This window comes from Alexandromys fortis, unplaced genomic scaffold, assembly GCF_014885135.2.
Source record: "Alexandromys fortis isolate MF-2015 unplaced genomic scaffold, M_Fortis_MF-2015_v1.1 scaffold_39, whole genome shotgun sequence".
In the NCBI taxonomy this organism is placed as follows: Eukaryota; Metazoa; Chordata; class Mammalia; order Rodentia; family Cricetidae; genus Alexandromys; species Alexandromys fortis.
The window spans coordinates 10,408,225-10,431,060 of NW_026067918.1; the positions used below are offsets into that span (position 1 = coordinate 10,408,225).

The following is a 22,836-nucleotide window of genomic DNA, read 5'->3' on the forward strand; positions in this document are numbered from 1 at the left end:
TAAAATTCCTGTAGGAGAAATTTTGGATGGTAATATGACGAGAATACAATCGAGCTCTGGATTCACCCTGTCCACATGTGCCTGTTGTAATTTTTCCTCAATTATTGTCAGTTCCTTTTCTGCTTCAGCTGTTAATTCTCTGGGACTGTTTAAGTCTTTATCACCTTCCAAGGTTTTGTTCAAATGAATTATTAGATCAGGTGTTATCCCAACAGCTGGTCGTAGACTGGAAATGTCTCCTAACAGTCTTTGAAAGTCATTAAGAGTCCGTAGGCGATCTCTCCTAATTTGTGCCTTTTGTGTCTTAATTTTTTGCAAACCTATTTTATAACCTAAATAATTAACAGAATCTCCCTTCTGTATCTTCTCAGGAGCAATTTGCAATCCCCATTTAGGTAAAAGTATCTTTATTTCTTCAAACAGTCTGTTCAAGGTATCCATGTTTGAATCGGATAACAAGATGTCGTCCATGTAGTGGTATATTATAGATTTGGGAAATTTCTTGCGTATTATTTGCAATGGTTGGTTCACAAAATATTGGCACAAGGAGGGGCTATTTAACATACCCTGGGGGAGGACGGCCCAGTGGTACCTCTTGGAAGGTTGAGAATTGTTGTAAGTAGGCACCGTGAAGGCAAATTTTTCTCTATCTTCTTTTTGTAAAGGTATGGTGAAAAAACAATCCTTTAAATCAATAACTATAAGAGGCCATCCTTTTGGTAATAAAGAGGGCAAAGGGATTCCAGATTGCAGAGGACCCATAGGTTGAATAACCTTGTTGATAGCTCTGAGATCTGTCACCATTCTCCATTTACCTGATTTTTTCTTAACCACAAATACAGGAGAATTCCAAGGGCTGGTAGATTCTTCTATATGTCCAGCATCTAATTGCTCTTGTACCAGCTGTTCTAAAGCCTGTAACTTTTCCTCAGCTAGAGGCCATTGCTTTGTCCATATTGGTTTCTCAGTCAACCATTTTAGAGGCAAGGCTGTTGGTATCTCTGAAGGGGCTTCAATTACTTGTTCTTGTATGGCCCGAATGGCCGGTTTTCTCCGTTTGTAATATCTTTTAATATTATTCTCAGAAATATAGGCTCTAGAAGTAGCAGGAATGTTAATTTGGGTATTCCATTGTTGTAATAGGTCACGACCCCATAAATTCATTGCAATATTGGCTACATATGGCCTTAATTTTCCTATTTGTCCCTCAGGCCCTATACATTCAACCCATCTTGTGCTCTGTCTTACTCGAGATAGGGTTCCAATTCCCAGGAGCTGAACATTTACATTCTGAAGAGGCCAATACGGATGCCAAGATTCTGGGGTAATGATACTTACATCAGCACCTGTGTCCAGCAGGCCAGTAATAAAAATGCCATTTACACACACTCTCAGCTTAGGTCTTTGATCATTTATAGAAGTTTGCCAAAACACACGTAACTCATCTTTCTGCTCATTATCGTTTGTAACAGTAGGCATGAGGTTTCCTAATTGTCCTGACGAGGCACGTTCTCTGCAGAAACTGGAAATGACTGAACCATGTTTGCCATGGGGGCCTGTGAGGCCCCCCCTCTCACGTTTCCCGTCTGTATCAGGTTGCCTTGTCTATCTCTTGTAGACCTGCATTCATTCGTCCAATGTCTACCTTTTCCACATCTTCTACATAAACCTGAAGGCTGAGTCCTCCTATTTCTGTTATTTCTAGAAGATGCATTATTATTATTTCTGAAGATCCGTTGTTTACAATTCCTTTTCATATGACCCATTTTGCCACAATTAAAACATTTGGTATTCTGGTGTCTCCTTTTACCATTGGAAATTGCTTCTTCTACCCATGCTTCAGTGCCATAATCAAATGTATCAACATCCAGTGTATGCAAGACCCATTCTTCCAAGGGTGCTGATCTGAACCTTAAAGGCCCCAAAATCTTTTTGCATTCCACATTTGCATTTTCATAAGCCAAAGACTCAATCATTATACGTCTTGCGTCAGGGTCAGGTATCCCTATTTGCACAGCCTTAGTAAGTCTTTGTAAAAAATCACTAAAAGGTTCTCTCAGACCTTGTTTAATTGTGACAAATGATTCCATTCTCTGTCCTGGGTCTTGTACCCTGTCCCAAGCCCTTAAGGCTGCTGTAGTGCATATGGAGAGTGTGTTTTCGTCCAAATTAGCTTGTTCCTGAGGGTCAGAAAAGCGTCCTTCACCTAGAATTTTATCTAGGGAGATGTCACTTCCCTTCGCCTTTTCTTGCTGTTCTAAAAGTCTAGCCTCTTGCCTGAACAAGCATTTCCATTTTAAGTGCGGCCCACTCTCAAGGACTGCAGAGCTCAGCTGGAGCCAGTCCAATGGCGTAGCTCTGCTTGTGGATGCCCAAGACTTTAGCATCTCTTTAACAAAAGAGGAATGCATCCCGAAAGTCATGACAGCCTGTTTAATTTCTTTGAGATCATTCATACGGACATGCTCCCATGTATCTTCCTTAATGACCCTAGGGTTTCTGGAACCAATCACCTTCTCTGTTGTTATTACTGGAAAGGCAGGTAGAGCTGTAGGTAGAGATTTGTGGAAATTGTCCCGGAGGGATTTACCCACAGATGTAGTTAAAATTTGCCTTTCTACCGTTTGTTCTTCTTCATCAGAATTTAGAAATTCCTCAATCTTTTCAATTCTATTCACCATTGCCTTCTGCAATGTCTGTATCTCCTGTCCAGAATTATGTTCCAAAGCCTTCATTGAGGATTCTAAAGTATGAAGTTTGTCCATTAGAGATAAGTTCTCATCTTTGGACATAATTTTTATGGCATAAACCGTGCCTTCTTGTATTGACAATCTTTCTGCCAATCTGTCATAAGCTTTAGACAAAATCCGATAGTCACATTCAGCAGTTTTGATTCTCTCAGTTACTATTTCAGTTCCTACAGAAAGGGACTGAAGCTTACAACCCAAATCAGCTGTTCCCTCTTCCATAGTAATGAGTTTCTCCTTAATATCAGCCACTAATGTTTCAGTTCCTACAGAAAGGGACTGGAGCTTACGATCCAAATCAGCTGTTCCCTCTTCCATAGTAATGAATTTCTCCTTAATATCAGCCTGTAATGTTTCAGTTCCTACAGAAAGGGACTGGAGCTTACGATCCAAATCAGCTGTTCCCTCTTCCATAGTAATGAATTTCTCCTTAATATCAGCCACTAATATTTCAGTTCCTACAGAAAGGGACTGAAGCTTACGATCCAAATCAGCTGTTCCCTCTTCCATAGTAATGAATTTCTCCTTAACATCAGCCTGTACCTTTTTTAAATTTTGCTCAGTTGATTGAGTCATTTTAAGCAAAGATCTGTTCTCTTCCTGGAGAACTTCAAACTGATTCTTGTTGTCATTCTCAATTGTTTTTAAGCGTTCAACCTCTGCCTTAAGAATCCTGGATTCGTCTTCTAAAGATTTTATCATATTTCTATCAAACCATTTAGTGCCAAGGAAAACTACTAATCCCAGAAGGATCCATAGATGTGGGGTGATAGACACCTCTTGTAAAATCTCCCACATGGTATAATTAAAAAAACTGTTAAATTCTTGAATGGTAACGTGTTCAGACGTTTTATTTATAAAAGAAATTTTTTTTACTTGCAATGGCTGGTTCCTGCCAGTGGTGGTCTCTGTGGTTTTGGAGCCTGTCTTGGAACTAGCTCTTGTAGACCAGGTTGGCCTCGAACTCACAGAGATCCGCCTGCCTCTCTGGATAATATGGGCCTGAAGGCCGAGTATATCTCGGACTCAGCACTGGGGCCCGAGTCACGAACTTAAAAAAAAAAACGGTACCCTGGAGCGTGCTGTCTTAGCTAGCGGGCTATGTGCTTGAATCAGGGGCAAAATAGCCCGACATTGGACGCCAAAATGTAAGGGCATAAACGAATGCAGACAGATTTTCAAAATATATACAGCTTTAATGTAGAAATAGACTTACAGAATCACCATTCCCGCAGAGACTATGAAAGCAGGAGCATGCTCGCCAAATTTATAGGCTAACATTAGCCCCAGGCGAACACGCCCCCTAAGGGGCGGGACTTATCCCTACAGAGAGTGGTTGTGATCTGCGTGTGGGTGCTGGGAACTTGCCCAGTTCCTCTGAAAGAGCAGCCAGTGCTCTTACTCACCAAGTCATCTCTCCAACCTAGATTGTTTTCTAATGATGATTCACAGCATTGGCTTTCCAATTTTTCTCAGATTCCACCATTAATCAGCCCCATCAGAATCAGCTGCTGTGAGGTGACACTCAGTTAGGTACTGGTGTTAGATAGGACACAGCTGATTTGATGATGACATTTGTGCTCACATACGACAGATTTGCTTTTGTACCTTGCCAACTCTGTGTTTTGTTTCCTGTCATGGTCTGGCAATACACAGTGCAGGGGTTGCATCTGCATGTTTCTTCTTGCTCCCTAGAGCCCTCACTCAGCTACTGCCTTTGTGCTATTCTAGGCCCTGGCATTAGTGAGTCTTCTTGTTGCTGTTGTTGTAACCAGGGCTAGTAGTATTCTAAAGGTACAAAGTTCATTACAAAGCAAGAAGAGTGTGGAACATCACATAACAGACCCTTGCTCACCTTCTCCTGTCTCTGCAGCCAGTGGGCTTCAGAGCAGCCCATGTCAGGAAAGTGGTCAGAGAAGGACAGCAGCACTCCAGACGGGTGGACCTTGGGAGTCCTTTCTGTTATTCTAAGGTAGAACACACTTCTCTCTGCCTTATAAATTTAAAAGTGTGGTTTCTAGAAAGTCTTTGTAAAATCATAACTGAAATTGGGCCTGTGCCTGTGTGTAAGTATGTCCACAGAGGCTGGAAAAGAGAATGTCCAACCCCCTAGAACAAGACTTGCAGACAGTTGTGAGCTGCCGTGTGGGTGACTAGAATCAAACCTTGGTCCTCTCTAAGCCATCTTTCAAGTCCTGGCCTACAATCTCTTTATGGGTGGTCTCAGAGTTGCAGAACATCCTTTCTCTGACATCCTGCCCCAGATTGTACAAGGAGGGACCGTGTATTCTTTGTAGACAGGAACACTGCTTCTCCTCTCTGGGGCTCTTCTTGCAAATGGTCAGTCCACTTTTGTCTTCTTCCAGTATTTTTCGCCCTCTGGGCATACTTGATCTCTGTCCCTAATTAATGCTCTACATTAATGCCTTCCTTACAGAAAACTTTGTAAACTGAAGGGTAATGAGTTCAAGGTTAACCTTGGCTGCAGAATGGAGACCTTGCCTAAAGGGTGAGGGGAGATCACAGTAGTTCAGTTGGTAAAGTGCTTGTTAAACAAGCATAAGGACTTAAGTTCAGATACCAACACTGCATAAAAAAAAAAACTGGGTGAGATGGGATATGCCTGTAATTCCATCTCTGGGGAATTGAAGATAGGAAGATTCCTGGGATTCTCTGGCTTAATTTTGCCAGTCGATTAGCTCCAAGTTCATTGAGAGACCCTGTCTCAAAAAGTAGGTAAATAATGATAGAAGACAGCTAATGTCAGTTTCTCTTCTTTCTGCATTACATGCACACATACCACACACACACAATCCTAAGAAATGTGTCCATCCTGCGCTGTAATGTTTATTGACCATCCTTATCTCGTTAGGTATTCATTTAAGTACGCAGAATCCAATGCATTCCACAGTTTATACTCCTCTTATACCCAAACACTAAACTGTTGAAAAACCTTCCTGCCACCTGGATGGTGGTGGTGCACACCTTTAATCCCAGCACTCTGTAGGCACAGGCCAGTTGATCTCTGAGTTTGAGGCCAGCCTGGTCCACAGAGCAAGTTCTGGGATAGTCTGAGTGGTTACACAGAGAAGCCCTATCTTGAAAAAAAGAAAGAAAGAAAGAAAGAAAGAAAGAAAGAAAGAAAGAAAGAAAGAAAGAAAGAAAGAAAGAAAGAAAGAAAGAAAGAAAAGTGGGGGGGGACTGAAGGAGAGGGAAAAAGGAAAGGAAGAAAGGAAGAAAACTTTCCTACTAAGCCTGTCCATAGACAAAAATTTCCTGGTAAATTCTCCTGCCCGTTATCTTTGTACTAGTGACTGAAGAAGGACAGCTAAATACCCGAGTCTCCTCCTGCCCCAATGACAGTAGGGAAATGGGTAGATAAAATCCTGTTGTAAAACATTAACTGCTGCCTTGTTTGGTAACCAGTGTCCAGAGAGCAGCAATCTGTTTATTTAGGGTCCTGCCTTAATTTGGGTATAGATAATAATAGCTTTATATGTGAACTTTGTGAGCCTGTTATTTTCTGGGCCTTTTTCATTGATTGTGAGGTATAGGGCAGAATTAACCACAGTAACATGGTACTCCTCATAAATGATTGATTTCAACTTAATGTTTTTATATTCTTGAAATAAATATAGATGAGTTTTCCTATAAAAAGTTGAAAGGCACATCACCTATGAAAGCAAGTGCTCTGCTGTTCAGTATGATGACAAGATCACTGAGGTGCGGTCTTAGTGGTGCGGCTGTGGGCTGACGTCCTGACATCCGTTCACTTTGTAACTACTAGTTCTCAGAGAACCTTTTCTGCGCTGTCATCAGTGTAGCCATCTGAAGCCGTAGTCTGAGTTAGGTTTCAGTCACAGGTTACTTGCAGCTCACTTGAAACACAAGCTTTTTATCAACGTGAATGAAGAGTTCTGAGACTATGGGTCTCATCCTAACTTAATGGAGATGAAACAAAACAAGAACTTGATTCCACATTCACTGAGTGGAAAATTCTCTGAATACAGCAGTCAACAGCGAGTTTTTATAAAATACCGGGTCTGTGTTTCCTGCATTAGATAGTAAAATAACTAAAAATCTCAGACTTACACTCATTTCCTCCAATGGGCTCAGCACTGTACAGTTTACATTGTATGACACTTCATTTGCCTGTCTGTGAGATTGCTAAAATCTCGGAGTTGAAGGCTCCTTCAGGATTTTCCAGCTCCAGTAGTGCTGAGTGAGGAAATGCCATCCCAAGGAGTTAAATGATTTATGACAGCTTGTTAGTGGCAGAATTAGAACCTTGATTTCTGATTGTCAAATTGTATGTTGTTTCTGCTACCACGCAACTGGAAACACAGTCTATGTGTCTCTTAGCTGTGTAACTGCTGCTGTTGGAAAGAATTTATAGACACTTTGTAGTTTTCAAACAAGACTGAAAGAAATTCCTAAGAGGTTTGTTATGTGAAAGATCTTTTAAGGTTTTAAAGGTTAGGTTTGTCTTTTGATGTCTCTGTTGTTCTATGTCTAAAGAAATTTTTAAAATTCTACTCTTTAACCCAAGGGGGGAGAGATAATAAATGGTTAATTTTTCCTGTAGGAACAAAGGAAAGTGTGTTAAGACTTTGGTGTTTTTAATACGTAGACTGTTTTTAAAAGATAAAAACATATTGCTAAATCCCAAATTCGGGGCAGCTACATGGACATGTAAGTTCTTAATCTAAACTTTAAAGAAAGCCAGCAAGCCCCTTGGTCCCAGAATTCAGCAGGTGACACTTAGTCCTGGTCCCTGCGCTGTATCTGTTCAGCTTCTGTGAGCCTGAAGGGTAGGACACCTCTCTACTGAATCTGGCTGGCCGCTGGGACTTTAACCATAAAGGCAGCTTCCAAGATTAGAAATTACACTTCTTAATTTTGAAAGGGAGCTGGCTGGCAGTGTGCTTTCTGAGAAAGAATTTGAGAATATAATAGCCCCAACCCCACCCCCAGTTTGACCTCTTTTCGTGTGTGTGTGTGTGTGTGTGTGTGTGTGTGTATTAATACCTTTATTGATACATCACTGGAATACAGTAAATTGCAGATATTTAAAGAGGACAGTTTGCTACTCCCCTGTGAAACCATCCCTACCATTCAAAATGACATCAAGCAATTCCTAAGAGTATCTCTGTTCCTTCCACTCCCATTTCTTCTGTCTCCTCCTTGGCCATCTGTCCCTGAGCAAACACTGGCCTGCTTCTGCCATAGAATTAACTTCCTAGCATAATGTATAATAAATGGTATCTTAGGCCATTATGCTCTTGCTCACGCAGAGTTCCTGGGGATTCATTTATGTTGTGTGTGTCAATGGATCATTCCTTTTCTTGCTGCTAGTATTTCGTTGTGCAGGCATACCAGCACTTTGCATATCCAATCACCTGCTCCTGGGCATTTGAGTTTTTTCTGTTTTTCAGCTTTTATGAGCATTTATGTTCAGGTCTTAAAATAGTATGGAGCTGAATTTTCTTGAATAATTATGTGGAAGAGAATAATTACATTTTTTTCAAGAGGCAGCAAACTGTTTTCCAAAGTTATTGTTCTGTTTCACAGTCCCATCTTCCACCAACATGTGGTTTGGGCCTTGTTATGATTCCTAAGAGCTAGTGGTATTTAGTTGAGGTTTCTATTGCTGTGCTCAAACACCAGGACCAAAAAGCCAAGTTGCGGGGGGGGGGGGGGGGGGGGGGGGGGGGGGTGGGGGGGGGGGGGGGGGGGGGGGGGGGGGGGGGGGGGGGGGGGGGGGGGGGGGGGGGGGGGGGGGGGGGAGGGCGGGGGGGGGGGGGGGGGGGGGGGGGGGGGGGGGGGGGGGGGGGGGGGGGGGGGGAGGGTTTATTTGGCTTATACTTCCACATTACTGTTCATCATTGAAAGAACACAGGACAGGAACTCAAACAGGGAAGGAACCTGGATGGAGGAGTGTTGCTTAGTAGCTTCTTCCTCATGGCTTGCTCAGCCTGCTTACTTATAGAATCCAAGACCACCACCCAGGGATGGCATCACCCACAATGGGCTGGGTCTTCCCATCGGTGACTAATTAAGAACGTGCCCTACAGTACTGCCCACAGCCTGACCTTATGAAGGCATTTTTAAAATTGAGGCTCCATCCTCTCAGATTACTTTAGCTTGTGTCAGGTCGACATAAAACTATCCAGCACAGTCTTTTTTTTTTTAATATTTATTTATTTATTATATATACAATATTCTGTGTGTATGCCTGCAGGCCAGAAGAGGGCACCAGACCTCATTCCAGATGGTTGTGAGCCACCATGTGGTTGCCGGGAATTGAACTCAGGACCTTTGGAAGAGCAGGCAATGCTCTTTACCTCTGAGCCATCTCTCCAGCCCTCCAGCACAGTTTTGAACATTATTTTCATGTCCTTATTTGCCATCTATGTATCTTTTTCGAGGTGTGTTTGTTCCCATCAGCTGTCTCCCTTTATATTACTTATTTGTGATTCTCAGATGGCCTCTTGATCTTTAAAGACTCAGCACTGTGTGCTGTTTGTTCTGTCGTTGTCCTCTTTCTGGACTTGTGGTGACTTAACGAGGATGATGACATTCTTAACACAGTGCAGGCTTGCATTAGTCACTTTCTGCTACTGGAATTTACTAGTCAGCTCATGAGCTAACTAACTAGAAAGACCTGTTGAATGTTCTAGGTAAGTTTCTTGTTCTCTCAAATATTTTAGTAGAGAGATGGCTATATAAGCAAGTGAATGCAATAAAATTTCTGGATCCCGTGATTTACTTATGTCACACTTTCTGTCTGAAAAAAATTACAGTTATCTTTTCATTAAGTATTTCTGTCTCTTTAAGGACTGGAAGGTTATCTGCTTTTAAAAATAAAAGAGAACAAGCATGGTGACACACACACACTTAATCCCAACTTGGGAGGCAGAAGCAGGTAGATCTCTATAGTTCAAGGCCACACACAGAGTTTTAGGACAGTCAACGCTTAGAGAGGAGGGAAAAACAAACAAACAAACAAACAAAAACAACACTGTCCTTGTAGGTCCAAGTGTCTTAAGGAGGAAGGAAGTAAATCCCACTATCTAACTGCAGTGGCTACAGGGTTGGTTGAGAACTGAGGGCAAGGAAATCTGGAGTAGGTGGAGAGCTACTGGAAGGAATCTGGGTAATGCTAAACTGAAATCTAAAAGGTGACCAGACTTAATAAGCCTGGATGAGAGGGGGAGAAATTAGGACACACACACACTAAGAGAGCTGGCAGGACATTTTCCAGAACTTAAACAGAAGATTGGCACAGCTCTCCAGGAACTAGCAGAGCAGAGTGTGTGGCATGCATGAGTGTGAACTTTGTAAAGCCTTGCCTTCTCTCACTGTTTCAGTGCTTTGACATGGGCTCCCTCTAATGGCACATTTCCTGGGATTTTAGCTTTTTACCCACAGTTTAGCAGTTTAATAAAGATAATGCAAACAGCCCTATGGACTCAGCATATCTGTTTCCTAGAAGAACACCTGGGACCCAAGTTTATGGGCTTCTGTCTGAGATGGAGTAAGCCCTGTTTGTCCCAGAGTTCACACAATTGAGGATGACTGTGGAAAGGAGAGGCAGGAGAGCACTGCAGGCTTTCAGAAGCCCCTTGCTTCCTTGGTTGTCTGCAATCTGCTGCCATGGTGGAAATGGATGTGGATAAGAGTCCAGAAAGGCCTCTAGGCCTTTAGTGCTGTGTCACTTGCTCAGCTTTAACAGAACAGTCCCCACCCTATCTTCTTTGAATGAGGTTATTCGCGTTGCTAGTAGCCACTATAATGAGAGCAATACTCAACTTAATTTTAATGCCATTTCACAGTAATTAGTAATGCATTGGGAACATACATCCAAACCTTGTTTCTCATGTCTGCTGGATCACACACAGCCCCCTAGCTGCCATCCTCCATACAGTCCTAGGCCAGCAATTGCATAAATAATTCATATTTGTGTAAGTGAGCACTTCTTCCTCTGAAGACCACAAGGCGATGAAAATATGGGTTGTGAAGATTTGTGTTTTAAACAGTGACAGTAGTTTGACCAAGCACACTACACTGAATTCCCTGCAGCCATGGCACTTAGGAAGGAAAGACTAGGCAGCAGGTGCCATCTTGTCTCTGAGGCCACAGCAATGCCAGGAAGCTGGAAGCCATGCTAATGGTTAGACATAAAACATAGAAGTCCAACAGTGAAGCAGAAGGAAGGATGGAACCACATGAAGACCAGAGAATGTGAGCATGGGTTGTGTGAGCTGGAAGAGGCTTTGCCCACCAAGTTTAGAACCAAAGCTAAGTGGCCCCAGGACTAAGGCACAATTTGTGTTCCTTGGGCTCTTAGAGATGCTGAGACTACTATCAGTTTGGAAAGGGTTTCTAACTCATTGCAGCATGGTCTGTGGGAGGATTTGGCACTGTGGGGTTTTTGGAGCTACTTGGCCAGTTGTGACTGCTGCTGTACTCCTTAACAGAAAACAAAAACTTATTTCTTAAAAAATTGTTTTCAGAGACTGTTGCCAGCAGGTGTCGCCCTCACTTAAGAAATGTGAACTACTGATTCCCCAGAGGAACTAAACTTTTTAGACTACTAAAAGTTTTTTTTAAAATAACTGTACTTATTTATTTATTATGTATGCAATATTCTGTCTTTGTGTATGTGTACAGGCCAGAAGAGGGCACCATACCCCATTACAGATGGTTGTGAGCCACCATGTGGTTGCTGGGAATTGAACTCAGGACCTTTGGAAGAACAGGCAATGCTCTTAACCTCTGAGCCATCTCTCCAGCCTATAACTATTCTTTTGTAATGTGACCCTAGATTCATTTATTTGAAGAAGAGGGTGGTCTTGACATCCTATTTCTTGGGGATAAGGATAGAATCAGAAATTTAGGTCTGGAAAAAAGCATGTAGCCCCATGTGGCTAGGTACTTTCAGAGAGCCAAGAAATAGTGGCTTAAACCAGAGAGACTTTGATCAGCATATCACATAAAAAGGCCCAGCAGATGAGCTTGCCCCGGTTCAGAACTGTTGGCTGGCCTCCTCACTACTTTGGGTCCCAGATGACCAGCCCAAGGTGTTAGCCCTCGGGCAGTTGGAAACTCTCTGAAAATTAGCACCTGGGTCAGGAGCCTCAATCTGTTTGCTGGTGGAACATATTCTAGGTGACATTTTTCCATATGTGAAACAACATGCTAGTAACTCACTGTGTAGTGCAGAGTCGTTTCAGCCTTTAAGAGAATAAATCATTAAGTGTCATATATTTCTGAGAAACCTGCTCAGACTTCTTAAGGAGCACATCACCATTTTTTGGATCGCTCCTGTCTAACAGAAGCATAATGCAAAGGGCTGAATGTTTGCCTTATTGATAGAGTATTTGTTTAGCGTCTGTGAGGCTCTGAGTTTGATCCTCAGGAAAGAGAAGAAACTCCATTTAGCTCACCATGCAGGTGACTGAAGCAGAGTTTCTCTTGAGCCTGGGTGTGTGGTTCGGGCTGTTCTTACACTTGCTGTGCAGCTGAGATGACTTTGAACTCTTGACCATTCCGCCTTCACTCCCTTGTGCTGAGATTACAGGCCCATGCCACCACCCCTGGCCTTGAGGATAATCTGTGTCTTACGTGCACAACATATTGCAGTTAGTGCATGTAGCATTTAGTAGCCACATGTGGCTACAGTTCTTTATTTCCTCAGTCGTTGGTTCATTGGGATAAGGAATCATAAGTTATGCTTCAATGCTCTCCTATAGAGAGACGCTTGACTCATCCCCAGGGACTTGGTGCTCCACTCGTGGATATTTTCATTTGAAGGGAAATAGATGACTTCCAAGTGGCCCTGTCCAGCTGATAGCTGAAGATAAAGCCAGGTCAGGGCTGGAGCAACACTGGAGTTGTATTTGGGTTTCAAAGAGGAGGCCATGTGAGTGTGGGTGCCCACTCTTGGATGGCCTAGGGCAGTGCGAAGAACAAAAATGTGAAGTCTGTTGGTGTAAAGTACCCAAGAAGAGGGAAGAGATAGGCAGTTCCTTCTGACCAGCCTGATGCATGTGGCTCTCTTGTGTAGCACAAATAATAAAAACCCAGAGTCAGATATTGGGGTTCAACCCAAAAAGCAAAGCACCCAAGGCAGGGTGACTGCAGACTAAGCAGACCGAGCCTCTCTCTCCTCCCATTTTATATTCCCTCTAGTGTTGGGATTAAAGGTGTGAGCCACCACTTGGATTTGTTTCTGCATTGATCTTATATCGCCCAGGGTGGCCTTGAACCACCTTCTGCCTCTGTCTCCCAAATCCTAGGATTAAAAGTGTGTGCCACCACTGACTGACCTCTAGTAGCTTAGCTTTGCCCTTCTGATCTTTAGGCAAGCTTTATTCATTAAAACATAAATAAAATAATCACTATACTCTTGTTGCTGGAGCTCACTGCTGTGATGGAGAGAAGGTACTGTCTCCAGAAAGGAGCTAATGCTTCTGGAACGTGCTATTTCCTGTGCCTTTCTCCATTAAAAGTGCCACCTCCCCTTTTCATTGCATGGTGATGAACTCTGACCAGCAAAGGATATGAGGTGTGTGCAGTAAACTTGGATGCATGGCTGCAGTCTGTTCCTAGAAGACTTGTGTGTAGTCTAATAGTACAAATAGTGTCTGTTCCTATGCAGTAAACAGCAAACTTGTCCTATGAAGGGCTGGGTGGTAACTAGTTTAGAGTTAGGAGACCATAATTGGTCTCTCCTATTCATTACTTTGGTTTCTTCCTCCCATGCTTCAAAACTGTGAGAAGCATTCTTCTTAATTTCTACCAGTCTTTGTCCTGCCAGATAGCAGTTGTCAAGGGCAAGAGGAGGATTCATGGGGATCAGACACACTTGATATGCCAGCCAAGGAGAACTGAATATTCTGTATTCATAGGTCTTAAACTTTGGTGGCTTAGACTGAAAATAAAGTGGCTGATTTACATGAATTTTGTTTCCTGTAATAGGTTTAACAATAATAAAAATAGCCCTGACTTTGTGGTCTAGTTCATTAATTAGTTGATATTGCATAGGATGGGTGGGTGTGTTTGACACAGCCTCAAGTGGAGGTCAGAGAATTTTGTGTGATCCATTTTCTCCTTCTCCTTTTACATGGGCTCCAGGAATTGAACTCATATCACCAAGTTTATGTGGCAAGACCCTTTACCTGATGAGTCATCTTCCTGACTCCTTTGGTCTTAGGATAATAGAAGAGACCTGGACCGGCAGTTGAAAGCACAACTCTAGTTCTCATTCAGTGGCTCTGTTGTCAGTGCCTTAGTCATCTTTGTGGCTCTCACTGTGACCACAGGAGAAGGCTTGGCCCTGACGACTAGAAGTGAGAACATCAAATCAGAAGGTGGCATTGGGGGGCTGGAGAGATGGCTCAGCCGTTAAGAGCATTGCCTGCTCTTCCAAAGGTCCTGAGTTCAATTCCCAGCAACCACATTGTGGCTTACAACCATCTGTAATGAGGTATGGTGCCCTCTTCTGGCCTTCAGGCATACACGCAGAAAGAATATTGTATACATAATATAAATAAATAAATAAATAAATAAATAAATAAATAAATAAATAAATAAATATTTTTAAAAAAAAGAAGGTGGCATTGGGTTTAAGCACAGGAAGTCATTTTCACCTTGCGCAGTGTGGCCTCCGTGGACAAACAAAAACATCACAAACCAAAAAGGAGGACAGGGAAGATGGGAAATTAGGAGCAGGAAGAGGCAGCTTACACAGACTCTCCAAGACTGTCTCTGGCTTCACGGAGGAGAGAGATTGGAAGGAAGCTGGAAGAACTGGGATCCAGGGAGAAGGGTGGTTCTCAAAGGATGTTGAAGAAATGTGCATTTTTCCACCCTCTGTGGGAACGTGAGTGACTGTTAAATTCTTGGTATCTGCCATATTAAAGCAGGAATAAATGTAAACATCTGTAAAACAGGTTAATCTAAGACCCAATCTTTAGTTTTTTGATTGTGCTCTGAAGAAAGTCTTGGGTGGCAAATTCAGGGCATCCATCTTGCTTCTCTTTTCCCAGCCCAGCCAATGATCCTGAGGCCCACCAGGTACGCACATGCCACGAAGAAAGAAGAAAATAAACAGTGCCTCTCTGTGGTGTGAGCATTTGAGGGATGAACCGCACAGTCTTAGTCCTAGAGTAGAGCTGGCAGATGTGAAGCACAAAGAGCAGTGTGATGGTGGTGTTTGTGTAGTGCCAAAAATCCAGGAAGCTTTTCCCGAATGTTTCTATTCTTTCTGCATATGAAAGTCACATTTGTCTTCCGGGAATGAGGGGCTAAGGCAGAGTAATAATGCATTAGAGGCTTGGAAGTGAAAGACCTTGGGTGAATTGTTGACACAGGAACACAGGATTAACAGGAAGCACTGAGGACTGGAATTTGCTCTAGAAAGGTCACCCTAAAGCTGGGCATAGTGGCACACGCCTTTAATCCCAGCACTCAGGAGTCAGAGGCAGGAGATCTCTGTGAGTTTGAGGCCAGCCTGGTGTCCAAAGCAAGTTCCAGGACCCTGTCTAGAAGAAAAGAGAAGTGGGGAGGGGACTCAGAGAGTTTTACTTAGTATGAGTCAGTATAAAAAGAGTCAGTGGCTTTCTTGATAGGCACAAGGAACAGAAAGATAGGAAAGGCCCTGAATGGTAATGGTAACCTAGTGTACAATAAAGTCCAGGCTGGCGGACCAGACTCGGGCTAACTGGAGTTGCTGGTGGAAGGAAAACTAGCTTACAGATCCTTGTGCTGTCAAGCACATTGGCTACTCTTCCAAAGGACCCAGATTCCATTCCCAAAACCCACATAGCAGCACACAACTACCTATAATTCCGGTTCCAGGGGATCTGACACCTTCTTCTGGCGTCTATGGGCACCAGGCACACACATTGCTGCACATAGAGACAAAACACTTCAGCACATAAAATAGAAAGATTTCCAGAATTGTTTCTATTCATTTGTACAAAGTTTTTATTCAGACATAGAAGGAAAGACAGTCAAAAATTAAGTACATGGAAACTTTCCGTCTATAAATTCTGGATAATAGTTCACATTCAAGATGAAGGTAGGTCTGAGTATTGAGGGTTAGATTTTTTTTTGTACCTGACACACATTGTCTTTTTCATTGACATGCTTGTTAGTGTTGGTAAAACATGTCACCTATATCCTTGTTATCAAGTCTGTAGTGTTGCAGGTATGTCTCCATAAATGCCCACTCTGAGACTCCATAGTACTCACTCTAGTCATTGACATAACCCAAGATGCAGAGTATTGTATTGTTATTATCAGAAGTCACAGGGGTAGGTGACTTAGAGATGCACTCAGCAAGAGCATCCTTGGGAGCTGTGGGGTTTTTTGTTTGTTTGTTTGAGTTTTAAGAGGTTACTAAACCTTTGGGTCATTTTTTTTTTTTTTCTCCTTTGGATCTTTTCAGTGCCAGAACTTACTAAGAGCTGTTCAAGCCAGCCCCAACCTGCCGGTACCAGTACCAGTACTTCCACCAGCACTATTTCTAGCAGCAACAATGGCAAACGTGCATCTGCCTGTGGCCAGCAGACAGCTGCATCCCGCTACCTGCCTCGGGAGGTGCCTCCACGCTTTCGCCAGCAAGAACAGAAGCAGCTGTTAAAGAGAGGCCAGCCATTGCCTACAGGGACTCTGGCCAGTGTGAGCCCAGCACAGGCTGCTGGACCTTCAGGAGCAAGCCCTCCTCCCCTCCCTGGAGCTGGAACACAGCTGCATCCCAGCAAACTCCAACCAGGTAAGAACTGTGAAGAATGGGGCTTTTTTCCTTCTTCTTCAGTGTTAGGGATAGACAGGGCCTCACACTTACTTGGCTCCTGCACTGCTTGCCAGTACTGAGGCTTTCTTTCCATGTGTCTATGGTCTCCACTGCTCAGGCTGAGCTGTCCTAGTGAGGCTAGCCTGGGCAATAGAGTGAGACCCTTGGCTTGAAAGATGTTATAAATATATAGATTCACACAAACAAGGCAAGAAACATATCTAGATAGATATTTGTGTTGTCACCACATAATACACATGTATACACACACTGTGTATATGTTTGTGTATGTGTATGGATTTAGGGTATAACTCACTTTATGAATGAAAGAAATGTGTGAAAATGGGATCAATCTGTATAATGAATATAAATGAGAAATTGGCTCTTGACTCCCAGACAAACTTCTTCATTTCTCATTCTGTCTTCTCCCCAGCAGTGTCTGGCAGTACTGCCAACTGGATCTTCCTACCACTTCACTGACTCAGCAGCTCCCTCAGATACCTGTCATGTTCCTAACGTGCTCCCTGTCTTTCTGCCACCACAGCTATGTCTGATCAGCACCTGTCCCTCCACGGCCTGCTTTCTGTCCTAGTCACCTCACAGAGAGCCCGTGCTTATTTTTCCCTAGAGCTCCGTGCAAAGGGCCACCCTTTCACTGTCTCCCTCTGTTCAGAGCTTATTGTTCCTTGTCTCCATCGCTCCTTTTGGAACTGTCTTGTGCCCATCTGCAGTGCACAACCCTGAGCTGCATGACTTGCATCTTCTGCTGATGAGTTATTAAGAGTCTCACCTCTTGTTGAAATAGGAGCGGCGGGGCTGCATCCCCAACACCCCGGCCGCTTGGCTAGCTCATGCCCGAAATAACAACACACAAACTGTGTTCATTTAAGAACTGCTTGGCCCCNGCGGCGGGGCTGCATCCCCAACACCCCGGCCGCTTGGCTAGCTCATGCCCGAAATAACAACACACAAACTGTGTTCATTTAAGAACTGCTTGGCCCCTGAACTCTAGCCCTTACAGGCTAATTCTCGCACCTGGACTAGCCCATTTCTAATGATGTGTGTAAGCACCCCAAGGTGCGCTTACCGGGAAGATTCTAGCCTAAGTCCATCGTGGGTTGCAGCTGCCTGGGAGAGCAGAGCATGGCGGCTGTCCGGTCTCTCTGGAAGCAGCGCAGAGTCTAACCTCACTTCCTCTTCCGCCCAGAATTCTATTCTGTTTCCTCCTCCCAACAATGTTCTAACCTATGAGGGCCAAGCAGTTTCTTGACTGTGGGTCAAAACCTAGAAGTACTGGTAATGTCACCAGCTGAGCTAGTCCTTCACTCTTCTGAAAGGAGGGCTCTGCTCTCTAGAGTGTTCCCTTTCCTTTCTAACTCACATTCTAGTCCACAGAAGTTGAGTTGTCCAAAGCGGGTGTTGCTAGATGACATGGTGTTGTAGAGTAACCACAAGAATTGGAGATGACCGGCTGTGGGTACAGTATGGCAGTCAGGCCAGATTCTCCTTCCAGACCATAGCTGCCATGTCACTTATACTCCTGGCACTTGGGACTCCTATCAGGTGGAAAGGTTCCTGCTTCCTCCTGGTAGATGGTTTCAGTTTCACACTCTGTATCATGTTGCCTGTAACAGGTGTCAGCAAATGGAAATGACAGCCGTGTAGCAGGACTGCTGAGACTGAGGTGTATTGTGAGCACAGACCCATCTTCGAGGCAGTTATGAAGTATTTTTTTTAACTCTCAGTCTTATTTACTCCAGGTGACACATAGTGCAATCGGTCATGCTTTCTCACCTCTGTGACTTGTATGTAACATACTGTGACTAGGAGCTTCTCTTTTCATGGTTCAAATGATTTACTAAAGCCAAACCTAGGTTAGTTGTGTTAGTACATTCCAGTGTATTCAGAAGTTCTCTACTTGCATCAAAGCTTAATCCCTCTTCTGTTTTCTTCTCTTCTGTCTGCCCTCAGTGGAATTGGGAACACAAAGTGCTTTCACCCATAGGTTTTTACATGAAATGTAAAATGTATACATGTTAGAGGGGGGAGGGTCTCAAGCTGTAAACAGCTGTGACATTTACCCTGTCCCTGAAAACCAGATAGCAAAGAATCCGTGCTCTCAGTAGATATTAAGGAACAGAGACTGTCAGCTGTTGAAACCACCAGGGACTGCTTTCTACTATTTGCGGTTGTTACTTTGTGATCTCACTTAGAAGACCTGTGGTGATAAAGAACAGATGCTTTTCCTGTCAGTGCATTCAACACACTGTCCTTGCTTTCCTGTCAGATTAATTTGATACTTAATTAAAACTTTGCTTACTGTAGCTTTTGTGAGGTCGGTATTAACTACTTTGCCTAGAAAATTTTATCCTCATATGGTAACATTTAGATATTTAAAAAGAGGAAAGCTTTTTCCTTCCTGCTGTTATTATTCCTTTTTGACTTAATCACTTAGGACAGTTGTATTGCTTAGATTTTTATAGAGACTCCTATTTATAGAACATAAGCCATTTAAACACAAGAAGAAAAGATAACTTAGCATTACACTTGAACCTCATTTATCTTTCTGTTTTTTAAGGGAAGTTATATTGGTAATAGAGTATGTGGTAGGTAGCAAGAAAATCTTCTTTCAAAGCATGTGTTTTGGTTCCTCAGTACTTAAGGGTCCCAGACCTCAGTCACCCTATATCCCTCACTCCTCCCTTCTCTTACAAGATGGACAAGGTTTAGGTTTGTTCGTGGGATTCATTTAAGCCGGTGTATATGGAAATTCTTTAGAGTGCTGATAGATGTGTGATGTCATAAAGACGTGAAGAATCTCACTTGTCAACTCTCTCAGACCTACTGTACATCAAATAGATGGAGTCTTTGGTACTCCAAGTGTGGCTGCAGAGATGGCTCAGTGCTTAAGAGCACTTGCTCTTGCAGAGGACTGGAGTTAGATTCCCAGCACCCACATGGCCAATCACAGCCATCTATAATTCTAGTTTCAGAGGCTCAGACACCCTCCATAGGTACCAGGCACATATGTGGTATACATATACACATGCAGGACATATATGTGTGTGTGTGTGTATATATATATACACATACATATATACGAGATATACATATTTCTATTTTTGTTTTTTTAAGATTTATATATATTATATATTTTATTATATGCATTTGATATATCTTTAAATTATATGTGTGTATATATATATATATATATATATATAATCTTAAAAAACAAAAATAGAAAAACGTTCTTGTGCTGCACAGGACAACCTGAAGTACCCAAGGACCAGGTGCTGGGATCCCGAGTGTCCCACCACTCCCAGTTGTATTACTTTGTGTCAGGCAACAAAGCTGTCTATTTTCACAGGTCGATGTGACCACAGCATGTTCTTTTCCGTGACTATGGTAGTTATTCACATGCAGCCTTAACTCTTCCTGAGCCCCATCAAAATGAGGAGAGTGTGTAGTCAGGGCTCTCTAGAAGACCAGAATGTACAGAAGGAAAATTATTAATGGGATTTTTTAGAACCTAGACCAGCAGTGGCTATTTATCAGTGGAAGGTCCAGGAATCCAGCAGTTGTTCAGTCTATGAAGCTACATGTCTCAGCTGGTCTTCAGTATACACCAGAATTCCAGAGAAGTGAGCTTATGCCAGGGAAGGAATGGACTTGCTAGAGAGAGCAAGTAGTTAAAGAGTACACCAAAACAAAACACTTGTTTCTGCCATGTCCTTTATATAGGCTGCTGCAGACGGTGCAGCCCAGATTAAAGGTGGAGAGCTGCACTTGAGAAGATCCAGATGAAAAGTGTCTCTTCCCACTTCAGATGTTTCCATTGAGAAAATGCCCCTCAGTCAGGTGTGGTGGTACTTGCCTTTAATCTCAGAGTTTAGGAGGCAGTGGTAGGAGGACCTTTGAGTTTGAGGACAGCCTGGTTTACAGAGTGAGTTTTAGGACATCCAGGGCTACACAGAGATACTTTGTCTCAAGAAACCAAAAAAGAGCCGGGCGGTGGTGGCGCACACCTTTAATCCCAGCACTTGGGAGGCAAAGGTAGGCGGATCTCTGTGAGTTCGAGACCAGCCTGGTCTACAAGAGCAAGTTCCAGAACAGGCTCCAAAGCCACAGAGAAACCCTGCCTCGAAAAACCAAGGGGGGAAAAAAAAAAGAAGAAAGAATAGAAAAGAAAAGAAAAAGTCTCTTCCAGGTATACCCACCTTCCCACCTGCTTGAGTTTTAGTTAATTCCAGATGTAGTCAACAACCAAGAATAGCTATCCCAAGTACACCCTTTGTCAGCCTAACACATAATCATCATATCTCATGCCATTCTTTATTTCCAAATGAAAACAATAACTGTAATAATTAGGCCTAAAATGATATAACTATCTCATGTACAATCACGTTATATATTTAACCAGGCCATAATTAGGCCTCATGTGATTTAACTATCCTTTGTACAAACACATTAGAAATTTTAGTAAATGTGGCAATGTCCCTTGAAGAACATTATTTTTTTTTAATAGCTTATTTTTATTTTTTGCTCATTGGTGTTTTGCCTGCATGTATGTCTGTGTGAGGGTGTTGGGTTGCCTGGAGCTGAAGTTACAAACAGTTGTGGGTGCTGAGAATTGAACTTGGGTCCTCTGAAAGTGCAGTCAATGCTCTTAACCACTAAGCGATCACTAGCTCCAGAAAATTCTTTTAGAAAACTTGAATATGATAACTACTGATACTTTCTTAATTGATGTTACATTGCATGATAAAGAAACTGAGGAAAGGGCCGGGCAGTGGTAGCATACATCTATAATCCCAGCACTTAGGAGGTAGAGGCAGGCGGATCTCTGTGAGTTCCAGACCAACCTGATCTACAGAGTGAGTTCCAGGACAGCCATAGCTGTTACACAGAGAAACTGTGTCTTGAAAAACCAGGGGGAAAAAGAAAAAAAGGAAGGAAGAAATTGAAAAAAGAAAACACAATTATCTACATAAACACATTCTTAAAATATGACAGAAACATTCATGTCAACTATAATCCTCATTTTTGCAACTTGTCGCATAGCCTTAACTGATATTTATAGCTTCCTTCCTCCACTACCTGTTGTGTATTTCCACTACCTTCAGCAGGCACCTCAGCAGGTCTTGGTTCTTTCCCTGGAAGAGTGACTATACCTTTATTCCTGACAGGTGTTTGCCTGCTGACCGAGTTTTCTGTCCCACCAGGTCCCACATTCGTTTAGTCCCAAATAAACACACAGAGGCCTACATTAATTATAAACTGATTGGCCTACATTAATTATAAACTGATTGGCCTCTGCAACTGAGTGATGGCTGCAGACTGACTCTTTGCTCTTCCCAGAATTCTCTTGTTCTCATTGCCCTGTCTCTACTTCCTGCCTGGTCGCCTGCCTATACTTCTGCCTGGCTACTGGCCAATCAGCATTTTGTTAGAGATAATAAAAGTGACAGGATTGTCTCACAGCTTGTGCCCTTTGTCATCCTGCTGGGTTGTTTCTAGTTTCCATTGACTTTAATCACAGGGCATGGTAGCACTAAGAGACTCTCCAAAGGATCTCATGAACTTCAGACATAATCTTTCTTGCCTCCTTTATAGAGATGCAATCTACTTTCCCCATGGTAATCTGAATCAATCACCCCTCCTGACACTGTTACTCCTTTCTTACCCTGTTGACTTAAACAAATCAGAAGTCTAAAGTGGCCAGAGGGATGTCTCAGCTTCCAGTTCAATGGAATATTTGCTGTATCTTTTGACAGGAGTACTCCCTTCTCTGGAACCAAAACTTCTGGATTAGCAGAATTTAAGGTCATGAAAACAGGAAGTTAAAATTTCCCTAGTAGGTCATTAGCGGGGATAGTGAATGTGACTATTCTCATTTCCACCCCTTGATTCCTGAGTCTGTGATCCTGGCTATGAGAGAAACCACACTTTATATTGGATGCTGATTCAAAGCATATACTCGGGCTGCTGCCACTTAATTGGTGCTATAACTGTGTCTTCAAAAGGCCGTTCCATCTTTCTATCAGGCCAGCTGCTTTAGAATGGTAAGGAACATGGTAAGACCAGTGGATTCCATGATTGTGGGCACTTCTCTGACTGTGAAATGAATTCCTTGGTCAGAAGCAATACTGTGTGGAATACCATCTCAGAGGATCAGACATTCTATAAGCCCACAATGGTAGTTTCAGCAGAGGCATTGTGTGCAGGAAAGGCAAATCCATGACTAGAATAGCTCTCTATTCCAGTGAGGACAAAAGTGTTTTCCTT

General features: G+C 42.9%; 1 protein-coding gene across 5 annotated transcripts in view; it reads left to right on the forward strand.

Moving 5' to 3' along the window:
- Nucleotides 1–22,836, forward strand: part of Tnrc6c (trinucleotide repeat containing adaptor 6C) — a 120,282-nt gene that overhangs the window by 49,814 nt on the left and 47,632 nt on the right. For all 5 annotated transcript variants that reach the window (XM_050140523.1, XM_050140525.1, XM_050140528.1 and 2 more), the window contains exon 4: nucleotides 16,204–16,530. In XM_050140523.1, the coding sequence (XP_049996480.1) occupies nucleotides 16,204–16,530 (327 nt within the window). The remainder of the gene's footprint in view (nucleotides 1–16,203; nucleotides 16,531–22,836) is intronic.